The 21,065-nt window shown below is 45.3% G+C and overlaps 1 protein-coding gene across 1 annotated transcript in view; it reads right to left on the minus strand.

Moving 5' to 3' along the window:
* Positions 1-21,065, minus strand: part of LOC112265509 (nidogen-1-like) — a 66,277-nt gene that overhangs the window by 27,131 nt on the left and 18,081 nt on the right. The window contains exons 2-8 of the mRNA XM_024442872.2: positions 16,607-16,909; positions 15,965-16,197; positions 15,117-15,664; positions 9,626-9,766; positions 9,140-9,391; positions 7,214-7,414; positions 5,512-5,745 (exon numbers count right to left, since the gene is read on the minus strand). Of these exons, the coding sequence (XP_024298640.2) occupies positions 5,512-5,745; positions 7,214-7,414; positions 9,140-9,391; positions 9,626-9,766; positions 15,117-15,664; positions 15,965-16,197; positions 16,607-16,909 (1,912 nt within the window). The remainder of the gene's footprint in view (positions 1-5,511; positions 5,746-7,213; positions 7,415-9,139; positions 9,392-9,625; positions 9,767-15,116; positions 15,665-15,964; positions 16,198-16,606; positions 16,910-21,065) is intronic.

Consider the following 21,065-nt stretch of genomic DNA (forward strand, 5'->3'; position numbering starts at 1 on the left):
GACTGCCGGATCTGGAAGAGTCTGATTGACTGGCAGATCTGGAAGAGTCTGGTTGACTGGCAGATCTGGAAGAGTCTGGTTGACTGGTAGATCTGGAAGAGTCTGGTTGACTGGTAGATCTGGAAGAGTCTGGTTGACTGGCAGATCTGGAAGAGTCTGGTTGACTGGCAGATCTGGAAGAGTCTGGTTGACTGGCAGATCTGGAAGAGTCTGGTTGACTGGCAGATCTGGAAGAGTCTGGTTGACTGGCAGATCTGGAAGAGTCTGGTTGACTGGCAGATCTGGAAGAGTCTGGCTGACTGGCAGATCTGGCGACGCTGGGCAGACTGGCGACGCTGGGCAGACTGGCGACGCTGGGCAGACTGGCGGCGCTGGGCAGACTGGCGGCGCTGGGCAGACTGGCGGCGCTGGGCAGACTGGCGGCGCTGGGCAGACTGGCGGCGCTGGGCAGACTGGCGGCGCTGGGCAGACTGGCGACGCTGGGCAGACTGGCGGTGCTGGGCAGACTGGCGGTGCTGGGCAGACTGGCGGTGCTGGGCAGACTGGCGGTGCTGGGCAGACTGGCGATGCTGGGCAGACTGGCGGCGCTGGGCAGACTGGTGACGCTGGGCAGACTGGAGGCACTGGCGGCGCTGGGCAGACTGGCGGCACTAGCTGCTCCATATAGGCTGACAGCTCTGGCGGCTTCTTACAGACTGACAGCTCTGGCGGCTCCGTGCTGACTAGCTGCTCCTTGCAGCCTGGCAGCTCCTTGCAGACTGACAGCTCCTTGCAGACTGACAGCTCCTTGCAGACTGACAGCTCCGTGCAGACTGACAGCTCCGTGCAGACTGACAGCTCCGTGCAGACTGACAGCTCCTTGCAGACTGGCTGCTCTATGCAGACTGACATCTCTGGCTGCTCCATGCAGACTGACAGCTCTGGCTGCTCCTTGCAGACTGGCTGCTCCATGCAGACTGACAGCTCTGGCTGCTCCATGCAGACTGACAGCTCTGGCTGCTCCATGCAGACTGACATCTCTGGCTGCTAAATGCAGACTGACAGCTCTGGCTGCTCCATGCAGACTGACAGCTCTGGCTGCTCCATGCAGACTGACAGCTCTGGCTGCTCCATGTAGACTGACAGCTCTGGCTGCTCCATGCGGACTGGCAGCTCTGGCTGCGCTGAACAGGCGGGAGACTCCGGCAGCGCAGGAGAGGAGAAAAGCTCTGGCTGCGCTAAACAGGCGGGAGGCTCCGGCAGCGCTGTAGAGGAGAAAAGCGCTGGCTGCGCTGAACAGGCGAGGCACACTGAAGGCCTGGTGCGTGGTGCTGGAACTGGTGGTACTGGATCGAGGACACGCACAGGAAGCCTGGTGCGGGGTGCTGCTACCGGAGGACTGGAGTGTGGAGGTGGCACAGGATGGGCTAGACCGTGAAGGCGTACTGGAGATCTTGAGAGCAGTGTTGGCACAGGACGTGCAAGGCTAGGGATGTGCACAGGAGGCCTGGTGCGTGAGGCTGGCACCAACTTCACCAGCCGACTAACACGCACCTCAGGACGAGTATGGAGCGCTAACCCAGGTGCCATCAAATCCCCAACACGTTCCGTCGGGCGAATTCCATGCAAAAAGCACCAACACAGCAACTCCCTCATTTCTCTCTCCTCCAATTTCCCCATTAACTCCTTCACAGTCTCTGTTTCGCTCACCTCCAACACCGGCTCTGGTTCTGGTCTCCTCCTTGGCTCCTCACGATAAACAGGGAGAGTTGGCTCAGGTCTGACTCCTGACTCTGCCACACTCTCCCTGAGCCCCCAAGAAATTTTTGGGGCTGATTCTCAGGCTTCCATCCGCTACGCCGTGCTGCCTCCTCATATCTGCGCCTCTCAGCTTTCGCCGCCTCCAGTTCTTCCTTGGGGCGGCGATATTCTCCAGGCTGAGCCCAGGGTCCTTTACCGTCCAGTTCTTCCTCCCATGTCCATTTCTCCAGGTGGTGCAGCCTCTCCCACTGCAGCTGCTGCTGCTCCTGCTGCCTGTTAACACGCTGCTTGGTCCGTTGGTGGTGGGTGATTCTGTTACGGTTTTCTAGTGGTGATGAAGGAGAGTCGGACCAAACTGCAGCGTGTCGATTGAGATTCATGTTTAATCAAATAAAGAAACACGAACACTACACAAAACAATAAACGTAATCAAAACCGAAACAGCCTATCTAGTGCAAACTAACCGAGAGTACACATAGGACACTAAGGACAATCACCCACGACAAACTCAAAGAATATGGCTGCCTAAATATGGTTCCCAATCAGAGACAACGATAAGCACCTGCCTCTGATTGAGAACCATTCCAGACAGCCATAGACTTTGCTAGATAACCCACTAAGCTACAATCCCAATACCACCACCAAAACCCCAAGACAAACACACCACAATTACAAAAACCCCATGCCACACCCTGGCCTGACCAAATACATAAAGATAAACACAAAATACTTTGACCAGGGCGTGACACTGAAGCAGATTACAGGCATTGGTTACAGTAAGCACTTTCTTCTTGAGCAGGACAACTTGACGAAAACCTATATTTTTAGGTCACCCGGAAAATAGACCTCTCTGTTAACATCATATACACTATCAAGCATTGCACATATATTATCCGGATAATGAATGTTAGCACTTGGTGGCCAGTAGCAGCACCACAAAAGAAGGCTTTAGATGAGGCAGATGAACCTGAAACCACAACACTGGAACATCCTTTGGCAAGGTATCATCTCTGAGCTTCACTGGAATTTGGCTCTGAACATACAGTGCATTCGGAAAGTATTCAGATCCCTTGACTTTCCACATTTTGTTACGTTACAGCCTTATTATAGAAAATATTTTTTGGTTTTATCCCTCATCAGTCTAACCACAATACCCCATAATGACAAAGCAAAAAGAGGTTTTTAGATTTTTTTTGTACAAATGCATTAAAAATGAACATCTGAAATATCACATTTACATAAGTATTCAGACCCTTTACTCAGTACTTTGTTGAAGCACCCTTCTCAGAGATTACAGCCTTGAGACTTCTTGGGTATGGCGCTACAAGCTTGGCACACCTATATTTGGGGAGTTTATCCCATTCCTCTCTGCAGATCCCTCAAGCTCGGTCAGGTTGGATGACTGCAGTTATTTTCAGGTCTCTCCAGTGATATTTGATCAGGTTTAAGTCCGGACTCTGGCTGGGCCACTCAAACACATTCAGAGATTTGTCCTGAAGCCACTCCTGCATTGTCTTGGCTGTGTGCTTAGGGTCATTGTTATGTTGGAAGGTGAACATTCACCCCAGTCTGAGGTCCTGAGTGCTTGGAGCAGGTTTTCATCAAGGATCTCTCTGTACTTGGCTCCGTTCATCTTTCCCTCGATCCTGACTAGTTGCTTAGTCCCTGCCGCTGAAAAACATCCCCACAGCACGATGCTACCACCATCGTGCTTCACCGTAAGGATGGTGCCAGGTTTCCTCCAGGCTTGACGCTTGGCATTCAGGCCAAAGAGTTCAATCTTGGTTTCATCAGACCTGGGAATCTTGTTTCTCATGGTCCGAAAGTCCTTTAGGTCCCTTTTGGCAAGCTCCAAGCGGCCTGTCATGTGCCTTTTACTGAGAAGTGGCTTCCATCTGGCCACTATGAAATAAAGGCCTGATTGGTCTGAGTGCTGCGGAGATGGTTGTCCTTCTGGAAGGTTCTCCCATCTCCACAAATCATAGGCAATCTCAAGGATAATCAATGGAAACAGAATGCACCTGAGCTCAATTTTGAGTCTCATAGCAAAGGGTCTGTAAATAGTTCTGTAAGGTATGTAAGGTATTTCTGTTTTGGTGTTTCAATACATTTAAACATTTCTAAAAACCTGTTTTCACTTCGTCATTATTGGGTATTGTATGTAGATTGATGAGGGGGAAAATGTATTTTAATCTATTTTAGAATAACGCTGTAATGTAAGAAAACGTGAAAAAGGGGAAGAGGTCTGAATACTTTCCGAATGCATTGTATACAGAGACACCTCCCCCGGATTTATTCCTGTCTTTTTTGGGATGTTATATCCCTGTATTGCTACTGCTGTGTTGTCAAATTAATTATCTAAGTGAGTCTCAGTGATGGCTAACATACACTATATATACAAAAGTATGTGGACACCCCTTCAAATTAGTTGATTCGGCTATTTCAGCAAAACCAAACTTTCAATGTGGCACCGTCAAAGGATAGCACCTTTCCAACAAGTCAGTTTGTCAAATTTCTGCCCTGCTAGAGCTGCCCCAGTGAACTGTAAGTGCTGTTATTGTGAAGAGTAAACGTCTAGGATTAACAACGCCTCAGTTGTGAAGTGGTAGGCCACACAAGCTCACAGAATGGGACCGCCGAGTGCTGAAGCGGGTACTGCTTAAAAATCGCCTGTCCTCGGTTGCAACACTCACTACCAAGTTCCAAACTGCCTCTGGAAGCAACGTCAGAACAATAACTGTTCGTCGGGAGCTTCATGAAATGGATTTCCATGGCCGAGCAGCCGCACACAAGCCTAAGATCACCATGCACTATGCCAGGCATCGGCTAGAGTGGTGGAAAACTCGCCGCCATTGGTCTCTGGAGCTATGGAAATGCGTTATCTGGAGTGATGAATCATGCTTCACCATCTGGCAGTCCGACAGACAAATCTGTGTCAGGAGAAGGAGAACGCTACCTGCCTGAATGGATAGTGCCAACTGTACATTTTGGTGGAGGAGAAATAATGGTCAGGGGCTGTTTTTCATGGTTCGGGTTAGGCCCCTTAGTTCCAGTGAAGGGAAATATTAATGCTACCACATACAATGACCGAGACAATTCTGTACTTCCAACTTTGTGGCAGCAGTTTGCGGAAGGCCCTTTCCTGTTTCAGCATAACAATGCCCTCTTGCACAAAGCGAGGTCCATACAGAAATGTTTTGTCGGTGTGGAAGAACTTGACACCTCAATCTTCTTATGATCTAGCTGCAGCTTTTCAGCGATCATTTTTCTCACTTTCTCCTCAGATTCCGTCCAGGTCTTGTGGAGACTGGGATTCCATCCACAACAATGTTATTTTGCCTTTATTGTCCTTCTTGATACTCCTGTTTGCCTGTCATTATTAACATCGATCATATGATCTTGTTGCAAATCCACGCAGGGTTTCCACCACCATTTAAATTTAAGCATCAGGTGTCTGTCTTACAGCCACATCCAGCCAAACATAGCGGATAAGCAAGATGTAGCAGGAAAGTTAGCAGAAATATAGCAGAACATAAGCCCAACGTAAACTGAAGATTATCAGTATTTACATGACAGGCTATACTCACTGAGGATGGACCCAATCCTGTTAGTAGATGGTTAGCAGAATATTAGCAAAATATTAACAGAAGTTTAACACAACTAGCAGAACATTAGTGGAACATTAGAAGAATGTGAACACAACTAGCAGAGCGTAAGCACAAGGTTAGAATAACATTATAGTTAGCTGTAACACAAGGGCCCCTGTCTCACCGTGAATGGAGCCGATCTTGTTGCTCATAGCGTAGCGGATCAGCTGGTTGCCCGAGTCGTACATGACGAAGATCTGGTCGACGCTGAGCTGCTGGGTAGGTTGCACGGCCCTGACCGCCTCGTCATTGGGACAGCTCTGGTAGGTGATGGTCTGACGCCACTGGTAGGTCTTGGTCTGGACGCTGCCGTCCAGTAGGCTCACGGTGTAGTCGCGGTTGGAGGAGGAGGTGATCCCTGAAGAGAATTTGAAGAAGTGGAACGTTGCTACATTGAACATCCATATACAGTTGGTATCATAAGTATTCATCCCCTTGGCTTTTTTCCCCCACATTTTGTTGCGTTATGAAGTTGGATTGGATTTTGATTGGATTTTGATTTGATTGAAATAGATTTCATTTCGATTTTTTTGTCATTGGTCTAGACAAAATAGTCTATAATGTCAAAGTGAGAAAAAAAAAAGGTTACTTTTTTTTGTGCAAATTTCGCTTAACAAATCACATTGTGTGAAATAATAAGGGTTGACATTAATATTTTATGACTACCCCTTCCTCTCTCCCCCATATATACAATATCTGTAAGGTCCCTCAGTCAAGTGTTGAATTTCAACCACAAAGAGCTTTTCCATTGGTAGATTGGTAACAACAACAAGTCAGACAATGAATATCTCTTTAAGCATTGGCTAGTAATAAGTATGCTGTGGATGATGTATTGAACCACCCAGGCACATCAAAGATACAGTTGTTCTTCTGAACTGAGCTGCAGGACAGGAAGGAAACTGCTCAGTGATTTCACCATGAGGCCATTGGTGATTTTAAATGGCTGTGATGGGAGAGAACTGAGGATGGAGCAACAACATTGTAGTGACTCCACAATAATGACCTAAATTAAGAATAAAAATGTGCAGAATATATACAGAATAGTCCAAAACATGTATTCTGTATGCAACCAGGCAAGAAAATACTACTGCACTAAAAGCACGCAAAGGAATATAGTTTTTGGCCTAAATGGAAAGTCTTGTGTTTGGGGCTAATCCAACACAACACATCCCTGAGTAATTGCCTCCTTATTGTCAGGCATAGTGGTGGCTGCATCATGGTATGGGTATTCTCGAGGCAAGGACTGGGAAGTTTTCAGGATAAATAGAAACAGGATGGAGCTAATCACAGGCAAAATCCTAGAGGCAAACCTGGTTCATTCTGCTTTCCAACAAACACTGGGAGAGGAATTCCCCTTTCAGAAGGACAACCTAAAACTCAAGGCCAAGTCTACACTGGAGTTGCTTTACCAAGTTACAGTTTTGACTTAAATCTGCTTGAAAATCTATGGCAAGACTTGAATATGACACCTTGAAAGAGCTTGAAGATTTTTTAAAAGAATAATGGGCAAATATTGCGCAATCCAGGTGTGCAGAGCTCTTAGAGAATTTACCCAAGAAGACTCACAGCTGTAATTGCTGCCAAAAGTGTTTAAGACTATGTGTCTCATGAAAATAATAAGATAGTAGTCTATCTGGTCAACCAATAACAACATTGGGATTAATGCTGACCTTTCTTATGTGATTAGATGTATTACAAATTGTGACAGTGTTGAGTTCCAGGTTTGTGGTTACTCAATTCAGGATATCAAAATCATTTTTGTGAATTGACTCAATTGAAATGGAATTGACTGCATTCCATGTTATATTGGTGTGGTCATGACTTACGGTTACTGCCATACTGGTAGAGCTCCTTGTATGGGTCGATCTGGACAGTGGAGCCGTGTGGGACCTCAGGGAGACGGCCCTCCAGCTCGGTGCTCACCACCAGGTGGTCGTGCTCATCGACACCCTTGAACTCCTGCTTGATGGTCAGCCTCTCGTTGCCCGGTAAGAAGGTCACCTCAGCCAGCCTGGAGAACACGCCACCTGGGGAAGGGGGGGAACGGTTGAGGATGGTTATGGGGTTGAAGGGTGTTTGTGTGCGCGTGAGCAGAGATGGTGGTGGGAGAAGGAAAGTGAGAGATAACCAAGTCTCATAGGTTCTCTTCAGCTCCTGAGCACAAATGTAGGATTGTCTTGCCTTGCCCAAAAGCTCAACCATTATGTGATGAAACACAAAACCTAGCCGTACTGAAGATCAGCATTTAGGGGCAACTTAATTCTGCATCCTCACCCATACCCTTGAGTGTATCCCCCGACTTTTGGTTCTCCCTGGAGCCAACAACATTACACATCAAAGGGGAACATTTTGAAAGAAGTGAAGTCAGCTGGAAGCAATGAGCTGGAGCAACATTTTGAGGCCCGAAAAGCAGAAAAATGCACCAAAAATGGGAACACAGAACAAATTCCCCATAATTTTACCCATCATCGTTCTACCAACAAATCATGGGCTCCCGAGTGGTGCAGTGGTCTAAGGCACTGCATCTGGCCATGATTCGGGAGTCCCATAGGGCGGCGCACAATTGGCCCATCGTCGTCCAGGTTTGGCCGGGGTAGGCTGTCATTGTTAATAAGAATTTGTTCTTAACTGACATGCCTTGTTAAATAGAGGTTACATTATTTTTAAACGTCCAAGTGGAAGACTAAAGTGGAGTTCAACTTGTTGAGGAATGTATCAAAAAGAGAAAGATAGTCCTAATCACTTGGCACAATTCACTCAAACTTCCACGTATACCACTCAAATGGCCAGTAGAGCATGTACTTTCCCTGAGCAAGGAGATTGGCAGTGTCCGAATACCCTTACTTGCGTTCTAAACAGTAGGGGGGGGAAATAATGTATAGAACATATGTGAAATGTCCAAAATGTTGTATGCTTTAAATGCCAGGACGTCATACTCATTTCGGCTTTTAATCTTGTAGAATTCGCTACACACTAGTGAGGAATAGAATCGTCTTTCGAGACCAACGTGTGTTTGACAATAGCTGATAATCACCTGAGGGGACGTGCTGTACCAAAATGAACAAATGGCAGGAATCAACGCAATTGTGCATTAGATGACACATTCTCAGTATGGATGAGCCTAGTATGCTGATATCTGTTGCTTACTGCATTCGTTTTTACTAAACAGTACATTCTTAACAGTGTGTACTACTATTAGTACACAGTATGCAATTTAGGTAAATAGTATGTGAGCCAGATTTTGGACATACACAAAAAAATCTGTCATTCAAAGAGAGCAAATAAATCAAACTAATCAAACTTAACTTGAATAAATGTTGACCTAAGCAGCAATCCCACAGCGGTCATTCACACCTGTCTTTGAAAGACATCTCATTAGACCACAGCAAACAAAGTTCCAAGCCCCAGGTGCCTTTGCAACAATGGAAGGAGAAGCAAAACCAAATGCGACCCTATTCACATTAGAAAAGCCTAATGTATTCAAATCACCTGCTGCCTTTTTAATGACACTATGGCACTTTCTCAACTGTTTTTCCTTGATGATTCGTCGCCTCTTTCTCCAAACGCATTGAAGCAGAAGATCAGAGTTCCCTTCTCATGGACATTCTCCAGGGCAAGGAAGTCTTGAGAAAGACGCTATGAATCAAGGAAGCGAGGAATCACTTTCGTGATTCACCCAATGTTAGCTCTTACCTTAAAACAACTCTTAATGACACAACAATGTGCAAGATAATAGGCGAACCAGTTCTTACCGATGATGCTGAAGCCGTTCTCATAGCCAGGCTGCTCTAGAGCGAAGGCCCAGCCGATGACCCCTCCCAGGGAAGAGAGGGGCTGCAGGGAGGGTCCCAAGCCGGCCGGGATGGTGCTGATGGCCACGTAGGCGCGCCCATCGTTGGCCACCACATACGAGTGCAGGTCATTGTTGTAAAACTCCAGTGGCGAGGGCGAGTTGCCCACGAACACCCGGCCGCTCACTTTGCCGTTCATCCGCTGGGGCTTACCTGGGTGTGGAATGTAAGGAAATTAACTTAATTGAATTCGATTTTAATTAATATAAGTTCAAATGTAACTGATGTGGGACTGTGTGTCAAGCATTCAGGTTTTCAATTTCATTATGAAATTTTGAATAATTCTAAAACTTTATTTCACATGTTTCATTAACGAAAGGTAGCAGGATTGCCCTAACCCTTATTACACAAATACTGTATGTACTTTGGGTATGGGGTTACTCCTACCTTCAGCCACACAATCCTTGCCGTTGCCATAGAAACCAGGCCTACAGTGGCAGCAGTAGCCATTGGTGTAGTCCTTGCAGTCAGCGAAGGACGAGCACTTCTGCCTGTTACTGGCGCATGTCTCAGAACTGTACGCAAACACTGCAGAAAAGAAGACAAACCACATTCTTAGAAAAAATACAATTTTAGAAAAAAAAGGTCCTGTCTAGAACCTAAAAGGGTTATCCAGCTGTCCCCATAGGAGAAACCATTGAAGAACCCTACATGGAACCCAAAAGGGTTCTACCTGGAACCAAAAATAGTTTACCTAGAATCAATAAGGCTTCTCCTATGGGGACAGTGAAATAACCATTTTGGAACCCTTTTTTTCTAAGATTGTAATTTCATTGGAGCTCTTGTTTGCTAAAAAATACTTTAGTAGGCCGGTTAAACAAAGAAGCATGGCCAAAGACTAAGGAGCACAAAACAAAGCAGCATGCCTTGCCCTAACCGCACACACAGAACTAACATCAACAACATGCATGATAGTCTATCATGGATGAGGGTTGAGGAGAAACGTACTTCTTCTCTTCTAGTCTTTTTAAGAAACGTGTGTGTTGAAAATGCCTAACCAATTGTATAATCTATTTGCTTACACTTCAAACAGTACATTCGGAAAGTATTCAGACCCCTTGACTTTTTCCATATTTTGTTACGTTACAGCATTATTCTAAAATTGATTATATGCAAATCAATCTACACGCAATACCCCATAACAACAAAGCAAAAACAGGTTTTCAGAAATTTGTGCAAATTTATAAAAACAAAACACAAATACCTTATTTACATAAGCATTCAGACCCTTTGCTATGAGACTAGAAATTGAGCTCAGGTGCATCCTGTTTCCATTGATCATCCTTGAGATGTTTCTAAAACTTGATTGAAGTACACCTGTGGTAAATTAAATTGATTGGATAGGATTTGGAAAGGCACACAACTGTCTATATATATATTTTTCACCTTTATTTAACCAGGTAGGCCAGTTGAGAACAAGTTCTCATTTACAACTGCGACCTAGCCAAGATAAAGCAAAGCAGTGCAACACAAACAACACAGAGTTACACATCGGATAAACAAACGTACAGTCAATAACACAATAGAAAGGTCTATACACAGTGTGTGCAAATATAGTAAGATTACAGAGGGAAGGCAATAAATAGGCCATAGTGGCGAAATAATTACAATTTAGCAATTAAACACTGGAGTGATAGATGTGCAGAGGATGAATCTGCAAGTAGAGATACTGGGGTGCAAAGGCAAAATAATAAATAACAATATGGGGATGAGGTAGTTGAGTGGGCTATTTACAGATGGGCTGTGTACAGGTGCAATGATCGGTAAGCTGCTGTGACAGCTGATGCTTAAAGTTAGTGAGGGAGATATAAGACTCCAGCTTCAGTGATTTTTGCAATTCGTTGCAGTCATTAGCAGCAGAGAACTGGAAAGGCGGCCAAAGAAGGAGTTGGCTTTGGGGATGTATAGTGAAATATACCTGCTGGAGCGCGTGATACGGGTGGGTGCTGCTATGGTGACCAGTGAGCTGAGATAAGGCGGGGTTTAACCTAGCAAAGACTTATAGACGACCTGGAGCCAGTGGGTTTGGCGATGAATATGAAGTGAGGGCCAGCCAACGAGAGCATACAGGTCGCAGTGGTGGGTAGTGTATTGAGCTCTGGTGACGAAACGGATGGCACTGTGATAAACTACATCCAATTTGCTGCATAGAGTGTTGGAGGCTATTTTGTAAATGACATCGCCGAAGTCAAGGATCAGCAGGATTTACGAGGGTATGTTTGGCAGCATGAGTGAAGGATGCTTTGTTGCGAAATAGGAAGCCAATTCTAGATTTAATTTTGTATTGGAGATGCTTAATGTGAGTCTGGAACGAGAGTTTACAGTCTAACCAGACACATAGGTATTTGTAGTTGTCCACATATTCTAAGTCAGAACTGTCCAGAGTAGTGATGCCAGACGGGCGGGCGGGTGCAGGCAGCAATTGGTTGAAGAGCATGCACTTAGTTTTACTTGCATTTAAGAGCAGTTGGAGGCCACGGAAGTGGAGTGTTGTATGGCATTGAAGCTCGTCTGAAGGGTTGTTAACACAGTGTCAAAAGAAGGGCCAGAAGTATACAGAATGGTGTTGTCTGCGTAGAGGTGGATCAGAGAATCACCAGCAGCAAGAGCAACATCATTGATGTATACAGAGAAAAGACTTGACCCGAGAATTGAACCCTGTGGCACCCCCATAGAGACTGCCAGAGGTCCAGACAACATGCCCTCCAATTTGACACACTGAACTCTATATGAGACGTAGTCGGTGAACCAGGCGAGGCAGTCATTTGAGAAACCAAGGCTGTTGAGTCTGACGATAAGAATATGGTGACTGACAGAGTGGAAAGCCTTGGCCAGGTCGATGAAGACGGCTGCACAGTATCGTCTTTTATCGATGGCAGTTATGATATTGTTTAGGACCTTGAGTGTGGCTGAGGTGCACCCATGACCAGCTCGGAAACCAGATTGCATAGCGGAGAAGGTACGGTCGGATTCGAAATGGTCAGTGATCTGTTTGTTAACTTAGCTTTTGAAGACTTTAGAAAGGCAGGGTAGGATATATGTAGGTCTGTAAACATTTTGGGAGTGTCTCCCCCTTTGAAGAAGGGGATGACCGCGGCAGCTTTCCAATCTTTAGGGATCTCAGACGATACGAAAGAGAGGTTGAACAGTCTAGTAATAGGGGTTTCAACAAATGCGGCGGAATGTTTTAGAAAGAGAAGGTCCAGATTGTCTAGCCCAGCTGATTTGAAGGGGTCCAGATTTTGCAGCTCTTTCAGAACATCAGCTATCTGGAGTTGGGTGAAGGAGAAATGGGGGAGTTGCTGTGGGGGGTGCAGAGCTGTTGACCGGGGTAGGGGTAGCCAGGTGTAAAACATGGCCAGCCATAGAAAAATCCTTATTGAAATTCTCGATTATCGTGGATTTATCGGTGGTGACAGTGTTTCCCAGCCTCAGTGCAGTGGGCAGCTGGGAGTAGGTGCTCTTATTCTCCATGGACTTTACAGTGTCCCAGAACTTTTTGGAGTTTGTGCTACAGGATGCAAATTTCCTTTGAAAAAGCTAGCTTTGCTTTCCTAACTTCCTGTGTATATTGGTTCCTAACTTCCCTCAAAAGTTGCATATCGGGGGGCTATTCAATGCTAATGCAGTACGCCACAGGATGTTTTTGTGCTGGTCAAGGGCAGTCAAGTCTGAAGTGAACCAAGGGCTGTTCTTAGTTCTACATTTTTTGAATGGGGCATGCTTATTTAAGACGGTGAGGAAAGCACTTTTAAAGAATAACCAGCGATCCTCTACTGATGGAATGAGGTCAATATCCTTCCAGGATACCCGGGCCAGGTCGATTAGAATGGCCTGCTCGCTGAAGTGTTTTAGGGAGCGTTTGACAGCGATGAGGGGTGGTCGTTTGACCGCAGATCCATTACAGACGCAGGCAATGAGGCAGTAATCGCTGAGATCCTGGTACAATACTGCAGAGGTGTATTTAGTGGGCAGGTTGGTCAGGATGATATCTATGACGGTGCCCATGTTTACGGATTTAGGGTTGTACCTGGTAGGTTCCATGATCATTTGTGTGAGAATGAGGACATCTAGTTTAGATTGTAGGACGGCCGAGGTGTTAAGCATATCCCAGTTTAGGTCACCTAACAGTACAAACTCTGAAGATAAATGGGGGGCAATTAATTCATATATGGTGCCAGGGCACCGCTGTGGGCTGAGGGGGGTCTATAACAAGCAGTAAGAGACTTATTTCTGGAAAGGTGGATTTTTAAAAGTAGAATCTCAAACAGTTTAGGCACAGACCTGAATAGCATGACAGAACTCTGCAGGCTATCTCTACAGTAGATTGCAACTCCACCATCTTCGGCAGTTCTATCTTGGTGGAAAATGTGGTAATTGGTCAGAATTTTTGGTGGCCTTCCTAAGCTAGGATTCAGACACAGCTAGGACATCAGGGATGGCAGAATGTGCTAAAGCAGTGAATAAAACAAACTTAGGGAGGAGGCTTCTGATGTTAACATTGAAGTTCCAAGAACATAGAGACCTCCATCATTCTTAAATGGAAGACGTTTGGAACCAACAAGACTCATCATAGAGCTGGCCAAACTGGTCACTCTGCCAGACAGAAGCCACTCCTCAGTAAAAGGCACATGACAGCCCTCTTGAAGATTACCGAAGGGCACCTACAGGACTTTCAGACCATGAGAAACAAGATTCTCTGGTCTGATGGAACCAAGATTGAACTCTTTGGCCTGAATGCCAAGAAGGAATGTCTGAAGGAAACCTGGCACCATCCCTATGGTGAAGCATGGTGGTAGCAGCATCATGCTTTGGGGATGTTTTTCAACGGCAGGGACTGAGGTAAAGATGAACGGAGCAAAGTACTGAGAAATCCTTGATGAAAACCTTGCTGCAGAGTCCCCAGGACCTCAGACTGGGGCGAAGGTTCACCTTCCAACAGGACAATGACACTAAGCACACAGCCAAGACAACGGAGAAGTGGCTTTGGGACAAGTCTTTGAACATCTTTGAATGAATATCTCTGGAGAGACCGGAAAATAGCTGTCCAGCGATGCTCCCCATTCAACCTGACAGAGCTTGAGAGGATCTGCAGAGAAGAATGGGAGAAACTCCCCAAATAAAGGTGTGCCAAGCTTGTAGTGTCATACCCAAGAAGACTTGAGTCTGTAATTACTGCCAAAGGTGCTTCATTAAACTACTGAGTAAAGGGTCTGAAAACTTATGTGATATTTCAGTTTTATATTTTAAATAAATGTGCAAAAATGTCTAAAAACATGTTTTTGCTTTGTCATTATGGTATAGTGTGTGTAGATTGATGAGGGTAAAAAAAACTATTTCATCAATTTTAGAATAAGGCTGTAATGTAACAAAATATGCAAAAAGTCAAGGGGTCTGAATACTTTCCGAATGCACTGTACATACCCCACCAGAGTTTCTTCGCGGTACCCACACCAAAAACAGATTTAATGCGTCGCTCAGAATGCTCTGCCTCCAGAGGTTACTCAGGCAAAACCTGAGCTGTAAAAAACTTTTAAAAATGTATCACAGTGCCTCTCCTCTTTTTAAACATCTAATTTAACTGTACTGTATGAATGTGAATAGTGTGTAAATAGCATTTTTGTTGTCTCTTGGTGTCTTTCCTATATATAACTTATTTTTTTAATTTAATGTAATATCTTATGTTGTTCTTGTCTATACCTGTTTGGTACTTTGTCACGTATTTGTATGTTTTATGTGGACCCCAGGAAGCGTAGCTGCTATATGTGCAGTAGCTATCGGGGATCCTAATAAACTAAACTAAACCAATGTTTATGTCATGGCAGTCTTGACTGTTTCTATTTCAGATTCAATTGGTGTTGTTTCTTTCATGGGTTACCATCAACATCAAGGGCATCATCTTCATCCACGACCACCACCTGTGGGGTTTGAGGCTGGTAGCGGGGTGGCTGCAGCTGGGCAGGCTGGACCGGCACAGAGTATCTGGTCTGGACTGTCTCAGGGTAGCTGGTCTGGACCGGCTCAGGGTAGCTGGTCTGGACCGGCTCAGGGTAGCTGGTCTGGACCGGCTCAGGGTAGCTGGTCTGGACCGGCTCAGGGTAGCTGGTCTGGACCGGCTCAGGGTAGCTGGGCTGGGGCGACTCAGGGACAACAGGGTATCTGGGCTGGTACTGGACCGGGTAGATAGTTGGGGGCAGCTCCGGCTCAGGTGTCTCCTCTTCTTCCTCGTGCTCATAGGGAGGGAATTCAATCTCCTGTTGTTCTCCATTGTTTCTGGGTGGAGACTCTGACACCGGCTCCACCTGCCCAACTGCCACGCCCTCCTCCGGGGACAGGTTGGTGACCAGGCCTGGGGTGATGGAGGAGAAGAACGGGGAGGTGCCGATCTCGTACACCCACACACCACGCCTGCCTGAGTTGGTCTCTCTAGCGGGAGACAGAATGCATCATTATGAGACCTGCCTCTATGAAGAAGCTTTATGCATATGTCAGGGTATATGTAATCATTACATAATTACGATAATGCAATGTAACTATGCAAATACCAGTTCAAAACATAATGACAGAAACCTAACCAAGTTTTCTATGAACAACACTTACTAAGCCTATGTAAAGTTCTTGGAGCATCTGGAAGCGTACTACAGAAATGCAATCAATCATCCAATCAACCAACCCAACCAACCCACCCACCCACCCACCCACCCACCCACCAACCAATCAACTTACTCGGAGAGCTGTCTGACAGACGCCTCGTCGTCGGTGGTGATGCGGTAGTAGGGCCCCTGGCTGCTGCTCCAGCTGAACCAGGCCTGAACCAGGCCCTGGCTGAAACCGGCGTGAACTGGTACGCTCTGGCCCGCCACAGGCGTGGAGATATACTGCAGCCCCTCCCTGGGGTAGAACAAGATGGCATAGGAGGCGGATGCCATAGACGCCACCACCAGCTGGAACGTGTTTCTCTACATGGTAGAAAGAAAAGATAGAAGTGGGACACTGAGTCCTAGCACCCTATTACTTATTTTGTGCACTACCTTTGAGTTTGGCTTGAGAGTGAACTAAATATGTAACAAAAAAAATCTATGTAGCCCACCATAAAAACTGCAAACACAGTTGGAAGGACTATGTAGCCATGTGTAACAATACTCTAACTATACTGTACCTGCAACTACATTGTACAATGTATGGGTTTTAGGCAACTTCATATTAGGTGGATAGAAAATATGGTGTCAAATTATAATTTCAAATGCTATCCATATCAACGTTGCATTAAAACAAGTTTATCAACAGTTCAGTTCAACATGACATATTTTAAAAGACATAAAAATGAATATGACCCTATCTAGGCCAATCTATGAGGGTTCTCCTTACCTTTCTGTCCAGCCCATCTCCTCGACCATGCTCGCCGTGCGCCACCACGTTCTCCCATGTGATGATTAAGGCGTGGGTGGGCTTGATCTCATCGTCCTGAGGGAATGCCTGGCTGATGTGGTCAATGGTGCGGAGAAGCACGGAGGGCCTGCTGTCCTGCCGGTAGTACACCTTCCCCACTCTGTCGCTGTTGTCCAGATCTCCGAGGAAAATCGCTATCATTCCGAAGCTGGCAGGCATCTTTCCCAGGTACTCGGACTCCACCTTAGGTTCTTCTACTGCCAGAAAGCCATTGGTGTTGATCTGGGATTGGAATATTACAAATGTGTTATCATCAGCAAAGACATGAATGATAATTTTTCGGCAGAATTTTCTGCAACTTCAAGATTTTCTCATAACGCCAAAGTTAAATATAGCCTACAGTTCAAATAGGTTTTTGGATAATGATGGTTATGAACCACAATGTGGTTGAAGTCACAATTGTCAATGTCCATGATACAATCAGAGATCCTGTCACTTTCTACCCCAAAACTGCTGGGAATGACCGGCTGTTGGGTTCAGAAAGTACATTTTATCATGATGACTTCTTCTAGAATTGAAATCGTAGGAATTTTGACAATGTGAAGCAATTGTAGCTATGAAAACATGCTCAAGTGAACCCTCTCCTGCTGCAAACTCGGTTAAGTAAATATCTGGTTTTCCAGCACGGTCAGGGTCCTCGTGAAAATAGTTGCCCAGTAAATCTTAACATGCCATGACACCTCCTTCACATTAGTTAAGCCTTTCTCCCCTCCCCCCAGGGAACATGGAGTATCTTTCTCCCCCTGTTGTGAAAGATGTCTGAGGTTCCCCTACTGATCTAGGATCAGTTTATTCTAGAGCAGACATTAAATGTGATATGGTTCACCTACTGATCTAGGTGCAGTTCAACCTGGACAAGGCCTGACTGCTTTATTTATACACTACATGACCAAAAGTATGTGGACACCTGCTTGTCGAACATCTCATTTCAAAATCATAGGCATTAATATTGAGTTGGTCCCCCCTTTGCTGCTATAACAGCCTCCAATCTTCTAGAAAGGCTTTCTACTAGATGTTGGAACATTGCTGCAGTTTCCAGTCAGTCATAAGAGCATTAGTGAGGTCGGGTACTGATATTGGGCGATTAGGCCGGGCTCACAGTCAGTGTTCCAATTCATCCCAAAGGTGTTCGATGGGGTTGAGGTCAAGGCTCGTTGCAGCCCAGTCAAGTTCTTCCACACCGATCTCGACAAAACATTTCTGTATGGACCTCGCTTTGTGCACGAGGGCATTGTCATGCTGAAACAGGAAAGGGCCTTCCCCAAACTATTGCCACAAAGTTGGAAGCACAGAATCATTTAGAATGTCATTGTATGCTGTAGCATTAAGATTTCTCTTCACTGGAACTAAGGGGCCTAGCCAGATCCATGAAAAACATCCCCAGACCATTATTCCTCCTCCACCAAACTTTACATTTTGGTGCTGGCATCCACCAAACCCAGATTCGTCCGTTGGACTGCCAGATGGTGATGCGTGATTAATTACTGCAGAGAATGCGTTTCCACTGCTCCAGAGTCAAATGGCGGCGAGCTTTACACCACTCCAGCCAATGCTTGGCATTGGGCATGGTGATCTTAGGCTTGTGTGTGGCTGCTCGGCCATGGAAACCCATTTCATGAAGTGACCAACTAACAGTTCTTGTGCTAACGTTGCTTCCAGAGGCAGTTTGGAACTTGGTAGTGAGTGTTGCAACCGAAGACAGTCGATTTTACACGCTGCATCATTCGACGGTCCTGTTCTGTGAACTTGTGTGGCCTATCACTTCACGGCTGAGCCATTGTTGCTCCTAGCCATTCCACTCCACAATAACAGCACTTACAGTTGACCGGGGCAGCTCTGGCAGAAATTTGACGAACTGACTTGTTGGAAAGTTGGCATCCTATGATGGTGCCACGTTGAAAGTCACTGAGCTCTTCAGTAAGGCCATTCTATTGCCGATGTTTGTCTATGGCAGTGGTTCTCAATCCTGGTCCTGGGGGCCCAAAGGGGTGCACATTTGTATTTTTGCTTTAGCACTACAAACCTGATTCAAATCATCAAATCCTCATGATGAGTTGATAACTTGAATCAGCTGTGTAGTGCTAGGGCAAAAACAAAAATGTCCCCAGGACCAGGTTTGAGAACCAGTGGTCTATGGAGATTGCATGGCTCTGTGCTCGATTGTATACACCTGTCAGCAACGGGTGTGGCTGAAATAGCCAAATCAACTAATTTGAAGGGTTTTCCACATACTTTTGTACATACAGTGGGGCAAAAAGGTATTTAGTCAGCCACCAATTGTACAAGTTCTCCCACTTAAAAAGATGAGAGAGGCCTGTAATTTTCATCATAGGTACACTTCAACTATGACAGACAAAATGAGAAAAAAAATCCAGAAAATCACATTGTAGGATTTTTAATGAATTTATTTGCAAATTATGGTGGAAAATAAGTATTTGGTCACCTACAAACAAGCAAGATTTCTGGCTCTCACATACCTGTAACTTCTTCTTTAGAGGCTCCTCTGTCCTCCACTCGTTACCTGTATTAATGGCACCTGTTTGAACTTGTTATCAGTATAAAAGACACCTGTCCACAACCTCAAATAGTCACACTCCAAACTCCACTATGGCCAAGACCAAAGAGCTGTCAAAGGACACCAGAAACAAAATTGTAGACCTGCACCAGGCTGGGAAGACAATCTGCAATAGGTAAGCAGCTTGGTTTGAAGAAATCTACTGTGGGAGCAATTATTAGGAAGTGGAAGACATACAAGACCACTGATAATCTCCCTCGATCTGGGGCTCCACGGAAGATCTCATCCCGTGGGGTCAAAATGATCACAAGAACGGTGAGCAAAAATCCCAGAACCACAGGGGGGACCTAGTGAATGACCTGCAGAGAGCTGGGACCAAAGTAACAAAGCCTACCATCAGTAACACACTACGGTGCCAGGGACTCAAATCCTGCAGTGCCAGACATGTCCCCCTGCTTAAGTCAGTACATGTCTAGGCCTGTCTGAAGTTTGCTAGAGAGCATTTGGATGATCCAGAAGAAGATTGGGAGAATGTCTTATGGTCAGATGAAACCAAAATATAACTTTTTGGTAAAATCTCAACTCGTCGTGTTTGGAGGACAAAGAATGCTGAGTTGCATCCAAAGAACACCATACCTACTGTGAAGCATGGGGTTGGAAACATCATGCTTTGAGGCTGTTTTTCTGCAAAGGGACCAGGATGACTGATCCGTGTAACGGAAAGAATGAATGGGGCCATGTATCGTGAGATTTTGAGTGAAAACCTCCTTCCATCAGCAAGGGCATTGAAGATGAAACGTGGCTGGGTCTTTCAGCATGACAATGATCCCAAACACACCGCCCGGGCAACGAAGGAGTGGCTTCGTAAGAAGCATTTCAAGGTCCTGGAGTGGCCTAGCCAGTCTCCAGATCTCAACCCCATAAAAAATCTTTGGAGGGAGTTGAAAGTCCGTGTTGCCCAGCAACAGCCCCAAAACATCACTGCTCTAGAAGAGATCTGCATGGAGGAATGGGCCAAAATACCAGCAACAGTGTGTGAAAACCTTGTGAAGACTTACAGAAAATGTTTGACCTCTGTCATTGCCAACAAAGGGTATGTAACAAAGTATTGAGATAAACCAAATACTTATTTTCCACCATAATTTGCAAATAAATTCATAAAAAATCCTACAATATGATTTTCTGGATTTTTTTTCTCATTTTGTCTGTCATAGTTGAAGTGTACCTATGATGAAAATTACAGGCCTCTCTCATCTTTTTAAGTGGGAGAACTTGCACAATTGGTGGCTGACTAAATACTTTTTTGCCCCACTGTACAATGATTTCGGAAGGTATTCAGACCCCTTCGGTTTTTCGACATTTTGATCCAAATCAAATGAAATTTTATTTGTCAAATGCACCGAATACAACAGGTGTTGACCTCACTGTGAAATGCTTACTTACAAGCCCTTAACCAACAATGTAGTTAAGAAAAATAAGAAATAAAAGTAACAAATACGTTACAGCCTTTTTCTAAAATTGATTGAATAAAAAAATCCTCAATCTATAAACAAAACCCCATAATGACAACGCAAAAACAGAATTTTAGATATTTTTACAAATGTATAAAAAATGTACAACAGAAATACCTTATTTACAAAAGTATTCAGACCCTTTGCTATGAGACTCGAAATTGAGGTCAGGTGCATCTAGTTTGCATTGATCAACCTTGAGATGTTTCTACAACTTGATTGGTCCCACAGTTGACAATGCATGTCAGAGCAAAAACCAAGCCATGAGGTTGAAGGAATTGTCCGTAGAGCTTCGAGACAGGGTTGTGGGGAGGCACAGATCTGGAGAAGGGTACAAAAAAATGTATGCAGT

Source organism: Oncorhynchus tshawytscha, linkage group LG02, assembly GCF_018296145.1.
Source record: "Oncorhynchus tshawytscha isolate Ot180627B linkage group LG02, Otsh_v2.0, whole genome shotgun sequence".
Classification (NCBI taxonomy): Eukaryota; Metazoa; Chordata; class Actinopteri; order Salmoniformes; family Salmonidae; genus Oncorhynchus; species Oncorhynchus tshawytscha.